We start from the raw sequence: 19073 nt of genomic DNA, 5'->3' as shown, positions 1-19073 counted from the left end.
AGAGTTAATGTTCTTATGTAAAATGAGACAAGATTTTTAAAATTTTTACATTTTCAACTTCAAGAAACAATCACAATTGTACGGAGAGGATCACCATTTTGTGATTTCCTTCCTTCAGATTCTGTTGCTATGGAAACAAAACCAGTCCCCGGCAAAACCAAAGTGCGGAGGGGTCCCAAGCGGAAGCGGGAGAAGGCCATCAACCCGGTTCCCGGAAACCGACGCTCCACGCGGGTAAATTCTTTCGCGTCTTCGTGATGATTCTTTTCATCTGCAGTATGGGCCATGGGCCAAAATCTGTATCGGGTCTAGAAGTTGAGGTTCGTCTTAACTTTCGGATTCGGATACCCCCATCATAGCTTCAAGCCTTCAGGCCCAAGTCCATCATACTCCATCAATACTTATTCACGCCGGGCCTCCAGGAATCCGGTCCCCTAACATCCACCAAAATTGGGGGATGGATTTTGATGGAGTTGGGGTGGTCAGGGCTAAAGAGTGCCTAAGTTTTTTTCACGTCTTGCCTTTTTTGTTTCACAATTGACTTTTTTTCACGAATGCCCTCGTGAAAAATGGGCACTCGATACAAAATATTGGGGGGGGGGAATACCCCCCTTCCTGCCCTGGCTACGCCACTGGTGCAAGTACCTTGTGAACGGTAATTTTCCTATACTTCCCGACACTAAACCACTTTTGTTTTTGTGCAATACCGCAGGTTCGTAACACTGTGGGCAAGAAGAAAGAAGAATCTGTCAACTATCAGGAGATATTAAGGCAATTCCTGCCGTCCAGCCTTCAAGATAGGTACAAAAGACGCTACATCCTTTGCCGAACCCACTTGTAGGAGTTTGCATCATTTTTGTCTCGCCTGGACTTTTTGTCCAGGAAATGCAATCACTATGTCTGTACGTGTGGTGTTTTGGGTAAAGTTTCAACGAATTTGTCTCATTTCAAAAGTTGAAGTCCAATTGAAACAAAACTTGAATCATAGATGCAACATGGGAGGATACTTCATTGTCGCAACGTAAGATGACTTTGATGTTGGCACTTAAAACACCGACTCCTACACCTTGGCACATCATCCTGAATCCAGCACCCGACTTCTCAAACTCGCGTCGTATCTCTACGATGCGTCGCAGCTGCGACGCGTCCTGCGATCCATTTCACAAAACACGTCGTAAGTGCGACGCGTCGTAGCTGTATTTATAGCACAACTCGGTGACTGTTTAATGTATTTAGTCAGCGTACAGTAAATGGTCGTCTGATATTCGACAAAGAGTCGTCAGCTCAGCCCGAAATTTTTAAAACGTAAAACAAAATGGCGGCCGTGCGATGCAATTTTGAAGGAAAACAAGCTCTCATTGGACTGTATAGCTACTTTGAAATTTCAACGCTAATATTCCAGTCTAATTCATAATTATTCAATGAATTTTCTATTTACAACTTTACACACATTGCCTCGGTATTATAATCTCGTTTATGTAATGTTTATGGCATGAAAATGGCTTAGAAAAATTACTCTTCTTATTTTGCGATGACCACTAGACACGTCGTAACTTGTGACGTGTGTCAAGCTGTTGTCAAGGAATTATGACGCGTTCCACACATCGCAACTTTCATGAAATGGATGATACGAGGCGTCGCGAGTTGCGACGTGTTACACGTCGTAACTCAAGTTGCGACGCGTTGCAGCACTTCGTGAAATCGGGTGCTGATCCCCTTCCATCATGCCCATCTCCAACCCTACCTTCAGCCTCCCTTCTTGGCCTTAGCAGCGAGCCATAGCGGCTTCACCGTTCTAGTTTTGACATTAACCCTTTCCTTACCATGGGCGACTTTTGTCGACAAGAAGAACCCCCCTGCTGGTTCCCATGGGCGACTTTAGTCGACCAGGAAACCACACACAGAACACCCTCAGCACAGATATATTCACTACTTTTCAGAAAGGCGGCATGTTGATATGTTTGGCCGCCCATAGATCAACCATATTCGAGCTGAAAGAGTGTTTTCGGATCGTTCTAATGATGTAGTTTATTCATAGTGTTGCCATTACAAAAAAATGAGAAAAGTGCTTCAGAAGTATCCACGCACAAATTGAGGTATGGAGTGCCATTTGGTCATGTGGTGAAATGGCTTGCTGTTTGATAAATGGAACCAGATGAACAAACAGGCATAACTTTCTTAAATTTACACATATGGACTACATTTTTTACATCACATAAAAGAGTAAGGTTCAAGGAACAAACTTTACACACAACACCTATGATTTTAATCACTCCTTGGCAGTGAAAATCTGGGTGGAAAAAAATGAGTTTTGGACTAATGGTCATTTTGTTCACGCTCTAGTGATTTCCGCATGACTGAGCAAACAATTTGGTCCTGGGGAGAGCCAAGTCAACAAACAATGTGGTAATGAAAGGGTTAAAACTGGGTACCGAATTGACCATATCTTGTTCATTTTGCAGTGGTGTTGAAGATGACAGTGATGATGCCGAACGTAGGCCATCGGGTCAAACTGAGACAAATCAACAGCAGACGCTGACTTCAAACAGGACGGAAAATACAGGTATTGTAATGCTGAGGGGATATGTGTGATGCGATCAAGCTACATGAGTCTTTTGTCGACCCTGGTCATTTTTTTTTAACAGTTTTGAAAAGAGCGCAGTCTCAGCATTACTGCTGTGAAAACCGCAGGCTGATACCATCTTTAGTTCAAAATTTATGGAAGTCGGAAGACCAAGAGATGCGACAAAGTGATATGATAAAGTGGCCCTATTTTGGCCTGAATCTCCAAATGAAAGTTCCCGACAAACGACTCATTTAACTTCATCGTATCACATTTGTCGAGATCTTTCCTAATTTGACGATTTTTGTTGGGATTATTTCTGGGCATTTTTCCTGATTTCAGGATTTGGGGTTAGGATTTGTCGTCTTTTCAGGAGTTTTTGCTTAGGTTTTTTTCTAATTTCCAAAAAAAAAAATCCTTTTTTACCCCCCTGATTTCAGGAATTTTTTTCATAATTTTGAGGATTTCCTCCTGTTTTTGGTTAGGATTTGTCCTGATTTCTAGATTTGTTTGTCAGTTTTTTTACCCTAATTTCAGGAATTTTCTCCTGTTTTTCCGCTGATTTCAGAATTTTTTGTCGGGAGTTTTCCTGATTTTAAGATTTTTCTAAAGAAGCACTTTTGAAATCTGGAATTCATGACATTTTGCCATTAATTTTAAATCTATTTAGATTAAAACCAAAGGAATTGGTATTTATTTTCATCAGATCAAGACCGACCAATCCGATCCGTGGAATCAGACACCGACCAATCAGAGAAGGTCTGGCACTTCCTGGCCAAGCGACAGAGAAACAGCGGAATCATCGTGGTCCTGGATGAGTATCTACGGGAGGTGGTGACCAGACTGCAAGGCACATGGTAAGACCACAGTAAGAGAGTCCGTGACTAGACTAGTCAGTGTTTGGCACCAAGACTCATGTCCAGGTCCTGGATGAGTATCTAAGGGAGGTGGTGACCAGACTGCAAGGCACATGGTAAGACCACAGAAAGAGAGTCCGTGACTAGACTAGTCAGTGTTTGGCACCAAGACTCATGTCCAGGTCCTGGATGAGTATCTAAGGGAGGTGATGACCAGACTGGAAGGCACATGGTAAGACCACAGAAAGAGAGTTCGTGACTAGACTAGTCAGTGTTTGGCACCAAGACTCAAGTCCCGTGGTACGTGGGTCCGAACCCTGACAGGAAACACTGTGCTTGTGTTCTTGGGCTAGACACTTTACCGGAGGTGGTGACCAGACTTAAGGCACATGGTAAGACCACAGAAAGAGAGTCCGTGACTAGACTAGTCAGTGTTTGGTACCAAGACTCATATCCCGTGGTACGTGGGTCCGAACCCTGACAGGAAACATCGTGCTTGTGTTCTTGGGCTAGACACTTTGCTACAATTGCCTCTCTCCACCCAGGAGTATAAATGGGTACCTGTGAGGGTAGAGACCATATTGTGCTGATCTCGAGCTGCTGCAGAAAAAAATCGGTATTGGTCTCATGGCCTGATAAACAGGTGTAATAATTATGAAGTGCTTTGAGACCTATATAAGCACCCTTTATATAATTATTATTATCAATATTAATTTTAACGTGAACTGGTGAAATACTTGAACATCTTGCTGAATTAGAGATTTCAGGAAAATGTCCACCTTCGTATTACTTTCACCACAAACAAGTAATTTACAAAATAGGTCTTTATGGGCGTGTGGACTAGTTTGTCCTAGCTACCGGCTAGAAGTTTAAACCTTTTTGTGACCAACGTTGTCGGTTTTGGATATTTTGTCACTTCAGGCCGACAGGTCTCGCCAGCGTTTTCCTTCAAGCTTATTGCCGCTCCAGGCAACGCGTCAGCTTGCCAAACATCTTCAGGTAGGATATCAATTTATTCATTAATTCTTCAATTTTTCCCCAAAAGCTAGGCTTTTTTTCCCATGCAATTTGTGCGATAGTCGATCGTGCTACATGCCGAAATTAGACTGTTCCCTGAATCAGTTAAAATGTCTTTCGAATAAATTTTAAAAATTTGTAAGAAGTTGGTTAAAATATCGAAAAGGTGACTGACGTAATTATTGTTGAAAAACATACTTGGTTGAAAGATAGTTAGGGAAGTAAACTCCCTGTGAAATTAGTCTTTCTGGCAAGCTGTCATTTTGAAGAAATCAACGATAGAAGGCCTTTGTCCGTTAGTAGTTTGTTTTTTACAAGGCGAAGCGTGCGCAAGTGTTGAAACGACGCACATCGTGCGCAGTTGCTTTAATTCGTCGGATCAGCGCGTGACATCGCGTAGCTGCAATCGGCTCAGTGAGAACGTGTCTCGGACGCTGAATTCAGGCCCATTTCAAAACATGATTTAGCAACTTTTGATTTGCAATCGAGATCCTAGAATGCTGGTTTTTTTTGTGGGAAAAATACAGCTGAAGCTGAGCTGAAAGTTCATCAGGTTAGTTGTTCAGCACCCTTCTTAAGATTTTGAGCACTTTTGTTGCTTCAAACTAACTAAATGCACAAATTACAAATGATGGACTGTACCTTTAAACGATTGTTCTTATCCAACACAATCTACAACTTGTTTATAACGAATAGGAGAAATAGAAACTGCCCAAAAAACCACAAAGGGAAACTGATAAGGCCCATATATATTTATTGTAAAATTAAATAAAGAAATTGAGTGGAGCAGGGTTTGAACCTGCGACCTCCGGAATTCCGTACCAATGTTTTACCAACTGAGCTATCCAGCACTGTGTTGGTGGTTTCCCAGGATAACTCAGGTGTCAGAGGACGAAACTAGGAACTGCTTTCTTTTTAAGACAGGACGTGCATATATGGTTTCACATTTGGGCGTCACATTTTAAACTTTCTTTTTAAAACCAGTTCGGAGTATAGCAACGATTTTAAGACATCGACAGGCTACGTGATGTTGACGTTTGCGGAGCTCAAGCTGGACCAGCTGATCTCTGCTGGCAAGGGCACGCCGAGCGGCTCTGCCAAGAAGTAAGTCATCACACCTCCTTCAAAGACCTAAGACAGAATCTGTCATTCTCTCCCTCTGTCTGGCTGTCCTCTGGCTGTATGTAAACCCCCTAGGACCAACAGATCCTTTCAGTCCTCGGGAGTTGGGTCTTTCGTTGAAAAGGGTCCTCTGTCGTACGGTTATGTGCTTCGTCGATGGGAGAGTGTTTTATTACAGGGACAAAGGGAAAGACAAAGCATTGTCCTCGAGAGTAAAGTAAAACATGACTGTATGTGCAGAGTGTGTGTGACTCAGAGTACTGGTGACACGATTTAATTTAAAAAAAAGACGTAACTTTGGGGTACTAATCGCCCTAACTCGCAGCAGAAGCTGAGTTGTTAAAGACGCAGCTACTAGGTGGCCGAGCCGAAGGCACTGGGAGTACTGATGACATGATTTCATATATCAAATAAATAAAATTTGGGGGACAAATCATCCTTAGTCGCAGCAAAAGCTGAATTGCGAAGGGCAAAGCTACAACGTGTTCAAGTCGAAGACACTAAGAGAACTGATGACACAATTTCTTATAATAAATCAATAAAATATGTTTGGGGGCTAATTGTCCTCACGCACAGCAGAAGCTGAATGGTGCAGCTACAAGATGGTTGGGTTGAAGGCAAATAAAGGCGCCTTAGGCCCCCCAAAAAGTCTCCGGTTTCTGGTATGCGCGCGCGTCGCCGTAGCCATGCGCGTCGGCAAAATGAAAAAGTTTTTTTTCAATGAAAGATGATGTCTCAAAACCGCCAAACTTACTGGTTTGACTGGAATCCTGCTGCTGCAAAATTTTAACGTGTTTTTAGATGGGGTTATGATCGAGAATAAGCTTTATGTGGCCTCTCTGGACTCCCATATATTTTCACTAAGTTTAGTCGGGCACCATTTGCAGTCATCAGCCGACATTTGAAGCAAAAAAGTCAGGTAAAAAAAAAAAAAAAGCTGCGTCGCCGCACCACTTTTTGGACAAGCCCCATACCAGAAACCGGAGACTTTTTTTTTTTGGCCTTAGGCAACCACCATACGACCCATGTCTGGCCACAGAGCACAGCCAGATCGCAAGTGTTGATTTTTGCGGAGGGAGGAAAACCGGAGAACCCGTAGGAAAAACCCTCGTTGCACAGGAGAGAATCAAGGCACAACTCTACTGACATAATGACCCGTGCCCGGAATCGAACCAGGGCCACAGCGGTGAGACGCGAGCGCTTTATTACGCGCTGTGCCACTCATGTCACCCTTGAAACACAGCAGGTGTTTCAATACCAACATATATTCTTATTTAGGAGACTTTCCTTAAACCTTTCATTACCACATCGTTTATTGACTTGGCTCTCCCCAGGACCACATTGTTTGCTCAGTCATGCGGAAACCACTAGAGCGTGAAAAAATGAGCACGAGTCAAAAACTCACTTTTTTCAACCCAGATTTTCACTGCCAAGGAGTGATTAAAATCATAGGTGTTGTGTGTAATGTTTGTTCCTTGAACCTTACTCTTTTATGTGATGTAAAAATGAAGTCCATACGTGCAAATATAAGAAAGTTATGCCTTTTTGTTCATCTGGTCCCAATTATCAAACTGCCAGCCATTTCACCACATGACCAAATGGCACTCCATACCTCAAATTGTGCGTGGATACTTCTGAAGCACTTTTCTCGTTTTTTTGTAATGGTAACACTATGAATAAACCACACCAATAGAAAGATCCGAAAATACTCTTTCAGCTGGTGTATAGTTGATGTATGGGCGGCCAAACATATCAACATGCCGCCTTTCTGAAAAGTAGTGAATATATCTGTGTTGAGGGTGTTTTGTGTGTGGTTTCCTGGTCGACTAAGGCGAGCCATCAGATAACAGACCGTTCGGATACCGGGTCCGGTATGCTAATTTCTTTCACCCCAATCGGTATGAAGCCAGAAGCCACCCGGTCACTGAAGCGTGACGCCCCAATCGGTCCAAACTGGCGACTCAGGGTTTCACAATAGGCAACATGAATTGAAGTCTGGCCATTGTTGGAGCATTATTCAGCCCACTGGGATTACCAGCGGCAACATCTATGAAGCTCATCACAGTCATTGTTGCCTACTGGAGGATTAGGGCGTCGCAAATTGGTTCCTTTGTGATGAGCCAGAGCCAGGGTGCAGAAGCCTGGTGGAGTTAATCCAGGCCGATCGGTTACATTGCAAGGTCCCAATCCCTTCAACATACTGGGCGGGCTCAACCCCGAACGGTCCGGGGAGGGATTCTAATTTGAAGGCTCGCCTAAAGTCGCCCATGGGAACCAGCAGGGGGGTACTTCTTGTCGACAAAAGTCGCCCATGGTAAGGAAAGGGTTAACGGCATGATGCATTGTACACCTCAGGACCGATCCCAAAGCAATGGGGAAGTTCATCGACGAAGACCTGGGCTACATGCAGATGCTGACCAACTCTGGAGCCATACCGGAGGACAGATGGCGGGACTTCATCGTCCGAGGTGAGACATTGTCAAATAACGGAGAGAAAAAATTGGCAAGCGCCGTGGTCCAATGGTTACAGTGTCCGAATCATGTACAGTGGCACATGTACATAGGTTCATGTCCTGACCGGGAACATAGCCCTTGTGTTCTTGGGCAAGACACTCTACTACCATTGCACCTCTCCACCCAGGAGTATAAATGGGTACTTGTGAGGGTAGAGACCAGATTGCGCTGATCTCGAGCTGCTGCAGAAACTGGTCTCATGGCCTGATGAACAGGGGTAATAATTGTGAAGCGCTATAAGCACCGCATTATTAAAATAGAAGTGAAAGTTTATCAAAAGTCATTGGTTTAGCCAAAAAAAACAAAGTAGTCGGTCTCTGGTCAGCGCGCGTGTCGATTTTGAACATGCTCGTCAATTTTTTTTTTTCAAAATTTTCGGCGGGAGCTACAACAGCGCCCCATTGCCGCACCGCCTCAAATTTTTGTGGGCAGCTAGAACTAGGGAAAGGCAAAATGGAGGGCACCAAGGCAAATGATGGAGGACACCAAGGTATATGAGGACACAAGCAAGCAAAATAGTACCCACCTTGTCTGTACAATCCAAGCTTGAAAAAAAACAAAAAAACGGAAAAAAACCCTGCATCGTCGCATCAATTCCAGAACTTTGGTCCGACCAGAGACCAACTATTTTTTGGCCTTTTATATGTCTGGGCGTGTTTCGCTATTAGCCAAGTCAGTACCGGATGCTATCTAGTTGGATAATGCAGTGTAGCTAATTGTATTACCTCTGAGACTGATAGATTTTTGAATGAAGATTTCTGAACTTGGAATTTCAGTTCACTGGTTGAAAGCTAGATACATGACGCTGCTGGGGAAATCTGAGGATGCAATCGGCTCCTTCGACGAGGTAAGGTTGGATTTACTCCTCTTATGATCAAGTGATTTATCAATCGATTGATCAAGGGCAATTCCCGAGCTATGTAATGTCTATGACGGCTTTTTAGAGCTCAGTGAAAATAAACTTGAAAATTTATTTTTCAAATCTTACACATCCATCATTTGGTCAAGGAGATTACAGACTAGGAGGTTTGGATCATTTCTCTAAATCATAAATTAGATGTCATGGACTTACGATCATGGTTTATTGGCTCAGTCATGGACGTTACACTTCCTTTCATAAGGCTGGACTTGCCCATAATCAATCAATTGATGAATCGATCGATTGATTATTTAGAGCTATTTGATCAGTGTGATCAATTCGGTCAATTCGATCAACTCGATCATATATTTCACTTCTTGTTAATGGTTGTCTGTAAATTCCTGTGCACTTGTTAGTGTATTTATCTAGAGGGCATCTGTCTGTTTGTCTGTTGTGCAACTGTTGTTTGTCTGTGTGTTGTTCAGTTTTCAGCCTGTCCCTGCAGCAAATGTTTAGTTTTTTTCTTGCTCTCAGTGCACAGACATTCTGAGTGAACCTCGACCAGATGGCGATGATACAGAGAGAGTTATCATCTTACCAAACTGCAAAGTGGATAACAGAATCACTGTCGGTAAGAAGAAACTTCATTTCAATTTTGATTTTTACTGGAATTTTTTCAAGTTGACGAATTAAGTGGGTTTTTTTTTATCACAAATAATATCACAACTCACATCAGGTAACTGAGGATGAATGGTGAATAGCTTGTAACTTGACTTGAGTGTCTTTGAATTTGATCGACTTGTGAGGACTTGCAAGGGCTTGTGACTGACTTGTGAGGACTTGTGAGGACTTGTGAGAGACCTGTGAGGACTTGTGATTGAATTGTGAGGACTTGTAGGGACGTGTGACTGACATGTGAGGACCTGTGATGACTTGTGATGACTTGTGGGGACTTTTGAGGACTTGTGACTGACATGTAAGGACTTGTGACTGACTTGTGAGGACTTGTGATGACTTGTGATGACTTGTGGGGACTTTTGAGGACTTGTGACTGACATGTAAAGACTTGTCACTGACTTGTGAGGACTTGTGACTGACTAGTGAGGACTTGTGATTGACTTGTGAGGACTTGTGACTGACATGTGAGGACTTGTGATTGACCTGTGAGGACTTGTGAGGACTTGTGACTGACATGTGAGGACCTGTGATGACTTGTGATGACTTGTGGGGACTTTTGAGGACTTGTGACTGACATGTAAGGACTTGTGACTGACATGTAAGGACTTGTGACTGACTTGTGAGGACTTGTGACTGACTTGTGAGGACTTGTGACTGACTAGTAAGGACTTTTAACTGACTAGTGAGGACTTGTGACTGACTAGTGAGGACTTGTAACTGACTAGTGAGGACTTGTGATGGACTTGTGGGCACATATGAAGATTTGCGAGGACTTGTGAGAACCTGCGAAGGCTTGTGAGGACTTATGATAACCTGTCATGACTTGTGAGTACCTGTGAGGACTTGTGTTGACCTGTGAGGACTTGATCACATGCTTGCGAATAAACCCTTTTTTGTCCATCTCAGACCTGATCAAGGAGCAGCTGAAGTCCACCCAGCACAGCCAGTCCCTGGAGGAAGTCCAGCGCTTCTACGATGCCGACAACTACGAGCGTGTGACAACACTTCTCCTCCCGACGCTCCAGGACGCTGCCGTGGCGTCCAGCAGGAGGCTGCTCAAGGAAGGAGCTACGCCCCAGAGGCCATCGCAGCTCTTGCTCCTGCATCGATCCCTGCTCAAGCTGAATGATTATAAGGTAGCGTTTGGGGTTGGAAAGGACAATGACAATGACAGTTATAGCTAGCTTGATGACACCAACACATGCCACACCGCTGTCCGATCACTTGCGCTTTCCAGAATCGATTATTGCAACTCTCTCCTCAATGGCATAAATCAGTATGAGGTTGATCAACTCCAACGGCTTCAAAACAATGCCGCTCGTATCACATTATCTCAACCCAAATACACACATGCCTCTCCACTCCTTCAACAATTACATTGGTTACCAGTTAGACAACGCATCAACTTCAAAACAGCAGTTTTCATGCACAAAGCACTTCATGACACAATGCCGCAGTACATAATGGGATCACTCAACCTTAATGCACCCAGCTGTAGTGGCCTCCGCTCCAGTAACAACCTTAGAGTTCCACGCACATTCAAAAAGGCAGGGGACAGGGCCTTCTCAGTGTCTGGTCCCCGATGATGGAATTCTTTGTCACACAACATCCGCAACATCAGTTCTCTTGACAATTTTAAGGGCAGACTGGAAACTGATCTGTTCTGTCTACGTATTACTTTGTCTCCTGGAGTTGTCCTTAGTCGTGCATTGTATCGCGCGAAAAATGCACGCTATAAATCGTGTTATTACTACTATTACTGTAATAGGGGGACAGGTTTTGCGAACTCCGTCCACAATAGGGCGATACACCTTATTGAGGCGACAAAATAACTGTCGCCCTTTTATGAAAACGACCCTTAGGACAAGGAATTTTGCTGTCGCTAACCATCTAGATCGATTCCTCATGGTCCAATTAGTATAAATACTAAATTTCGTGGAAAAAACATAAGGTAAACTTGGGTTAGGTGACAGTTTAGGTTTGTGCACAAGTCTATGGGAAAGTCACCCTATTGGGGCGAAAAGAGTAATTATTATTTTTATTATTATTAATATAATAATAATAATAATAATTTGGGAGGCTAATCATCCTTACTCGCAGCTGGTATGCTGAATTGCAAAGAACGCGGCTACAACGTGGTCGGGCCGCTGGCACGTAAAGGCGCCTATGGCTGCCGGCCACATCGACCCATATATGACCACGGAGCACAGCCTGAGATCGAAAGTGTTTGATTTTTTCCGGAGGGAGGAAAACCGGAGGGCCCGGAGAAAAACCCTCGTGGCACAGGAGAGAACCAACGCACACCTCTACTCGCATGCGATCTGCGGCCAGGATTCGAACCGTGGTCACCTTGGTGAGAGGCGAGCGCTTTACGCACAAGCCGCCCATGCCACCCTAATAGTTGCGGTGATGTAACCCATAACTATTGTCTGTATATTCCTGACAGCAATGCGTCATCTGTGGCGCTGCAAGCATCTGCGAAGCACTTCAAGAGGTCGCCGTCGCTAAAACAACACCGCTCCGAGACGAATGGATCGATGTCACCATGGAGCTGTTTACCATCTTTGACAAGTGAGCCATGGTGTGAGATAATAATGACACTTAGAGCGCCCTCTGTTGATGGGTTGTGGCAGGCAAAGTGGCAGGCAGATGCTTTATACTTTTATTTATCGTGAAAATTTTGAATACATCTGCATTAACGATCTCTCAGCATCAAATTCCTTCAACTTATTGACTTTAGGTTTTCATTGTATTTTCACAGTATGTTGTGTCATGAATAAGGAAATACTGAAAAATGTCATATAAAAGGACCAAAAAAAAAATCTGTAAGCAAAAATATGGTATTAAAGCTATATTTGTTATTTCTAATGAAGATTTTGTAAAATGCCTTTATGGACTTGCAAATAATTTCCACCGTCTAGGAAAATGTTATAAAAAAAAAACAATTCTGTCAAAACTTGAACAATTCTGTCTGACAACTTTTCAAATTTAACATGAGCAAAATCTTAACGGTGATTTTGTTGATTCTACAGGGCTCTCTGCCAAGACGTGGGCAGCTTGAAGCAGTTAGAGCGCCCCCTACGCGTCCGGTTGACCAGCGCGATCATCAGCGCGGTGGAGCTGTGCATGGACACGGACAGCAACTTCCCGCAGGACGTTCTGCCGTGGGTCGTCCTGTACAGACTCATCAAACAGTGAGTGAAACCATTGAGAGGCAATTGTAGTAAAGTGTCTTGCCCAAGAACACATGCAAATATATTGCTATTGCAGTATTAATGTGGGGCATTAATAGTGCTTTGCACCAACGTCTCAAAACGTGTCGGAATTATTACACCTATTCCTCAGGCCATGAGACCATTTGTTTCTGCAGTAGCTCGAAATCATTGCAGTATGGACTCTACCTTCACAGGTACCCATTTATACTCCTGGGTGGAGAGAGGCAATTGTAGTAAAGTGTCTTGCCCAAGAACACAAGCACCATGTCCCAGTCAGGGTTTGTGCCCACGTACCGCTACACTCGAGCCGAACACTGCAAATTAATCATGAAATACTATTATATATCATGAAATGCTGTATATCATGAAATACTATTTGAAATACTATATGAAATACACTATGAAATACTTCTATTGAATTAATCAAATTTTAAAATTCTAAATTTTAAAACGTTTATCATTCAAATTTATCGTTTCTAATGTTCAAATTCGTCCACCAACATCGACTTAGTGCACTTCCAATGTTTCATTTTGTCTTTTGTCGGACAATTTCAAATCCAGTTCAAGCAAATTCAATGGGCACACGTTTTCGTCCCAGAGTATTCATTTTCGTCTCGTCTATGCCAAATCTTGGTATTCAGAAATCAATTCCGTCTAATTGATTAATATAGGATGAATTTGATCTCTGAATGCTGCCATTTGGCAACAGCTTAGACGAATTTGATCTGTAATGACGAATATTTTCGACCCGGTGACTAAAGAAGGTGACCAAACTTTAAAATTGAATGGTAAACGACTAAATTGGTTTTGGTATTAAAAGCTTATGAGATATTATTTGTGAACGAAATTCAATGTTTGAGTTACTGATTTTGACTGAAAAATCTTTTTCAAATAGCGAGGAAAACCTATAGGAACGTTTTGTTGAGATTCACTCAAATATACTACAAGATATTCGGTAATAAGTATGATCAGCTACAAATTGATTTTTTTTTGGTGTAGCGAGGAGGATCAGCTTGCAACCATGGCAACCCAAGATGGCGGAGGGAGGCCCAGCACTCCCATGATTCCCTCCTCCCTCATGCTGCTGGACACGGCGCACGATTACCTGGGCCGGTGAGCTTCTCTCAGTTTACTCTCAAAACAAAGACTTGAACATGCTTTCTTGAAGGCAGAACATTAAAGGGAATATACAACATTTGCAAACATCGAAAATAAAAGTAACAAGCTTTTACGAAATACCTTACTAGGATGTTGGTAAATGACAGTCTTAAGCATCCTGTAAAATTATGGCACCTGGTGTGAAGTCATTTTCACGAAAATGGTATTTTTGCATACATTTCCAACGGTGGTCGGCCGACCACCGTTGGAAAAAACCTTACTATTTTTCAACTACTGCTCCAACTTTACACTTTTTTCAGTCCAAATTTTGTTTGCTATTGGTTACATGTTCATGAACGGGTGCAGGCCAGCTAGACTGGTTCCCTTACCCTACAATTTTCCGGCATCTATAAATTGATCCATTTTATCTTTAGTGGAGTCAAGGAACCAGACTACTTGAACATTCTTGTTTTTCTTGGTTTTTCCAGCATTTTCGAACACAAAACTTCAAACATGTCAGTGTAACAATATTTTATCTATTGTACTAACCCCTCAAATAGTTCATTTCTGAAAATTACAGCAAAAGCCAATGATGTACATTCCCTTTAACAAGGCGTTCTGGCAGAATGAGACAGAACTGGGCAGAGGTTGAAATGAGGGTTTGTGGGTATTAGGAAAGAGAATAAGATTCTCCTTACAATACTGTTTGTTGCACTTCAATTGGACATTCCGTTGACAAGTTATGGCTGTTCATAGTTCGCATTTATCAACACGTCAAAAAAGTAAAATATTGAGAAAAAAACCTGTAAAGTTTTCTCTCAAAACCATCAGTCGTTCCTGGTGCTGCAACTCCAACGGAGCGTTCCTCCGGCTCTACATCTCGGTGCTGAGCCGCGAGATCGCCATGGGAAAGGAGGAGGACCCGCATCCGTTCCTTAGCGACCTGCAGTACTCGCTGGAGCAGTGCTTCTTCTGTCTCAACGGACACCCGAGCAAGAAGACCAAAGCGCGGCATCTCCAAGATCACGGCGTGGAGGAAGTAAGAATTCGCTGTACTTTTCCAGGGCTCGAATTTCGGGTCTCAACATCTACATGTCTAAGAGCTCACAAATGTTACTAAATGTTAATTTTTTTGTGAGAAAAAATAAAGTACGTTTAGTCAACAACTTATGGCTCGTCAGGCCGGTGTTATCTCCAGTTTTCTTGGCATGAAACAACTGGGAATAATTCTATCCTGGATGGGATGCTAGTTCATCGCAGGTTACTGCTCAGCTATCAACCCTAACTCCCTAGCATGATTTACTAGGAACCGTACCCATCCTGGCAAATTCCAACACCACCGTTTGTTTGGAATTTTCACTTGGAGATTCAGGCCAAAATAGGGCCACTTCATCACATCACTTCATCACATCTCTTGGTGTTCCGACTTCCATAATTTATTAACTAAAGATGGTATCAGCATGCGGTTTTCACAGCAGTAATGCTGAGATTGTGCTCTTTACAAATCTGTAAAAATAAAATATTAACCAGGGTCGACAAATGACTCATGGCTTGATCTCATCATGGGAAACTGCACACACAGTTTTCTGACTTTGATTCTGGAGGTGTGCCAACCCCATGTAAAAGACTGTCAGTTTAGGGGTACTGTACCCATCCTGACAGATCCAAACATGCTGTTGGGGTTTGATGGGTTGAGTTCTGTTGGGGTTAATGCGGATACTCCTTTGTGCTCCTGGGCGGAGAGAGGCAAGTGGGGTAAAGAAAAGTAGATTGGCACAACATGTGAAGTACACAACATGTGACCAGCAGGTGGATATTTTTATACCCCATGGATGAGATTAATTCCAGCTACTGCCGGTACCCATTTATACTCCTGTGTTGAGCGAGGCAAATTGGGGTAAAGTGGCTTGCCAAAGGACACAACATATGGCCAGCAACAGGATGTTTTTATTCCCCTTGGGGGCATGAAGGAGACTATTTATGGCTAGAAATACGTATACATATACCGCAAAATGTCCGCCGTATCAGAAGTAAACAACCAGGTTTGTTTTTTTGTGTCTTCTCAGGAGCAGTGCGGCATTAGGTTAGTTTCCTTTCAACCAGACGTTTGAAATAGGATAAGCAGACAATCTGAAACATAAAATGTTCGGCAATTTCAGGACGACGTGTCCCATAAAACTGACTCCCTATGCTTTTTTGCTAGGATGTAGCCTCAATTGTTTCTTGTGTATGGTCCGTGGAGGGGTGACCACTGCCTGAATCCTGCAAAATCCTGCGGCAGTGACTGTCAATATGCTGAGGCTTGGCCAGTAACATCCTGGAGCACTATTTCAAGCATAATCCAGGCCTATATTTATGCATGGCTGAGCAAAAACAACACAAGGTCCGGCCCAAGACCTCGACGAAGTGCATCCTACGAAATCAGTAACGCACTTTTGCCATGTAACCTCAATCCTCCAAATTATTCCACTTTGGCAATGAGGATTTTGAAGGGTTCAGAGCGGCTAGGGTTAATGTTTTGTCTTTTGCTTTTCCTCTCGAAAGCTTCCCATGGACCTGGAAGATGCCCGCCTCATCTTCGACTACTTCAAGCCCAGCGTCCTCCCCGAATTCGACTCCTACAAGACCTCCTCCATGTCCGGTGACCTGGAAAGCCTCCTCCTCAAGATAGTCCGCATCATCCCGCCGATGGACGACCCACCCATTACCATGGAAACGCTGCAGGGGTACATCGAGGCCAAGACGGACGTGCCCCCGTCGATCCCCGAGGATCGACCGATCGTCAGGTGAGTGAGCTCTTGGGGCATTTGGGTTCCCTGACCTGGGGCCAATTTCCTGCAGCTGCTAAGGTAGCAGACCAGTAAATAAACTTCCATAGACCCCAATGGTAAATGCTCCCACTTCAAAAATTCGGGAAAAATACTCACAACTCTCCAAGGTGTTCGAGACACACATCAAATTAGAGCTTATTTCATCATCTTTCATTTTCTTTTCAATTTTCGGGGGGTCAACCTGATGACTTTTAGGAGAAATTTCCATCTGAAAATGATCACCCCTGAAAATAGTCCTGAAGCCCATCGCCATTTTGAAAAAACGATGCCTACACTCCATTGCAAAATAGAGCGCTTTTAGGGTCCAAATTACATCCAAATTACACAGAACTGCAAGCTCCCAGTCCTGTGCACGGCTTCCACCCATATTTTTTACAAACCCTCAAGTTCATGGCCCACAGCATGCTCAAATACTGAAGATTTTGAGGGCATGCAAATCGTGATTTGGCCGGCGTAGGCAATTTCGTACCGATTTACTGGTCTGCACCCCTAAGCACAAATATGTGCTAAGCATGAAAAATCTGCCTTGGCAAAAAAACAGGATTACCAACCAAATTTCCATGTGATGTCTATTGCTTGTGATTGGTATTCAGCTGTTGTTTGCTTAGCATGAAAAGCACATGGAGTTTTGGCTGGTAACCTACTTTTATAAGCCAGATTTTTTTTTGCGCTAAGCAAATTTTTGTGCTGAGCAGCCACGTGATATTGACCCCTGATGCTCACCGGACAGCCCGTGATAGATTGTCGGTCGGGTAACTGCCACATTCAAAAATAGGATATCCTAACTACCCGACTTGAAAGATTTGTCCAAATAGCCGGATTTTTGGGGACTGGGAACCAGACTACACTTTGGATGAAGCAGGCTCTTTCCATTTCTTTAAGAATTCATTAAATCCAAGAATTAACTCAGTCGAACTCTACAGTGAGTAGAAAGCCACTAGCTGAAATTGAATTAAGAAAGAAAAAAATGTGTAAAGGCATTTTTTTAAAGGGAATATACATCATTTGCTTTTGCTGTAATTTTCAGAAATCGATGGAATTGGGGGGTTGGAAATATATAGCAAATATAGTTACACTGACTTTTTTGAGGTTTTGGGTTCGAAAATGCTATAAAAACCAAGAAAAACAATCATTTTCCTGTAGTCTGGTTCCCTGACTCCATATAAGAAGAAACAGAGCAGTTTACATACATTGGGGAATTGTAAGGTCAGGGAACCAGTCTAGCTGGCTTGTACCCGTTCATAGATGTGTAATCGATTGCAAACAAGTGCGATGGTCAATTGGGGCCAGTATTTGAAAAAAAAATACCAGTTTTTTCCAACGCTGGCCGTCCGACCAGCGTTGGAAATTGCTACAAAAATACCACTTTTCTTGAAAATGACAGTATACCAGGTGCCATGATTTTACAGGATGCTTTACTCTGTCATTCACTAACAGTCCAGCAAGGTATTTCAAAATGATTTGGTAGTTTTATTTTTTGATGCTTGCAAATGTTGTATTTTCCCTTTAATGGGATGGATGTGGGTGAATGGCTAAAATCACAAAATAATTCAATGGAAATTTAGAACAATTAAGTAAAATATTTAAAGTTATTATCTGTATTCTGATATGTCTTTGTTTCAGGCCTGTTGTCAAGGAGGTCTATTATTTGCTGGCGGATTTCTACTTCAAGAACAAAGAGCTTTTGTGAGTATTAAAGTGAAATCATAATAACTTTCATTGTAGTCAAAATGTCCTCTCACATAGTGTCTGCTTGGTCATGTTCTCAAGCGGGTAAATCTTTTAAGTAAGTTGACCCTATGCGAGTAGGAGGGACAGACTGCATGCATGTACTCGATCGTGCGGGTTTTGCGCGACGCACGCACAGCTTATTTGTTCTGAATGTGCAGTGCAAAGACCCGTAGCGTCTTTACGTGAGCATGAGGCGTCGTTGGCAATGCGTTCGAAGGGCTCCCGGTAGTCTCCCTTAGGCCCCAAAAAAAAAGTCTCCGGTTTCTGGTATGGAGCTTGCCCAAAAAGTGGTGCGGTGACGCGGCTTTTTTTTTTTTTACCTGATTTTTTTGCTTCAAATGTCGGCTGATGACTGCAAATGGTGCCCGACTAAACTAAGTGCAAATATATGGGAGTCCAGAGAGGCCACATAAAGCTTATTCTCGACCATAACCCAATCTAAAAACACGTTAAAATTGTGCAGCAGCAGGATTCCAGTCAAACCAGTGAGTTTGGCGGTTTTGAGACATCATCTTTCATTGAAAAAAAAAACTTTTTCATTTTGCCGACGCGCATGGCTACGGCGACGCGCGCGCATACCAGAAACCG

At 43.1% G+C, this 19073-nt stretch overlaps 1 protein-coding gene across 1 annotated transcript in view; it reads left to right on the top strand.

Annotated features, from left to right (window-relative positions):
- The window catches only part of LOC119725506 (calcineurin-binding protein cabin-1-like), a 52279-nt gene that overhangs the window by 18017 nt on the left and 15189 nt on the right, over positions 1-19073 (top strand). Inside the window, exons 15-30 of the mRNA XM_038196919.1 lie at positions 119-234; positions 713-801; positions 2463-2563; positions 3270-3420; positions 4342-4419; positions 5422-5541; positions 7915-8027; positions 8850-8920; positions 9467-9563; positions 10517-10746; positions 12057-12181; positions 12643-12804; positions 13825-13938; positions 14755-14962; positions 16468-16709; positions 18378-18440. Coding sequence (XP_038052847.1) covers positions 119-234; positions 713-801; positions 2463-2563; positions 3270-3420; positions 4342-4419; positions 5422-5541; positions 7915-8027; positions 8850-8920; positions 9467-9563; positions 10517-10746; positions 12057-12181; positions 12643-12804; positions 13825-13938; positions 14755-14962; positions 16468-16709; positions 18378-18440 — 2080 coding nt within the window. The remainder of the gene's footprint in view (positions 1-118; positions 235-712; positions 802-2462; positions 2564-3269; positions 3421-4341; positions 4420-5421; positions 5542-7914; positions 8028-8849; positions 8921-9466; positions 9564-10516; positions 10747-12056; positions 12182-12642; positions 12805-13824; positions 13939-14754; positions 14963-16467; positions 16710-18377; positions 18441-19073) is intronic.

Source organism: Patiria miniata, unplaced genomic scaffold, assembly GCF_015706575.1.
Source record: "Patiria miniata isolate m_02_andy unplaced genomic scaffold, ASM1570657v1 HiC_scaffold_19, whole genome shotgun sequence".
NCBI lineage: Eukaryota > Metazoa > Echinodermata > Asteroidea > Valvatida > Asterinidae > Patiria > Patiria miniata.
This window is presented reverse-complemented; position numbering and strand designations above follow the sequence as displayed.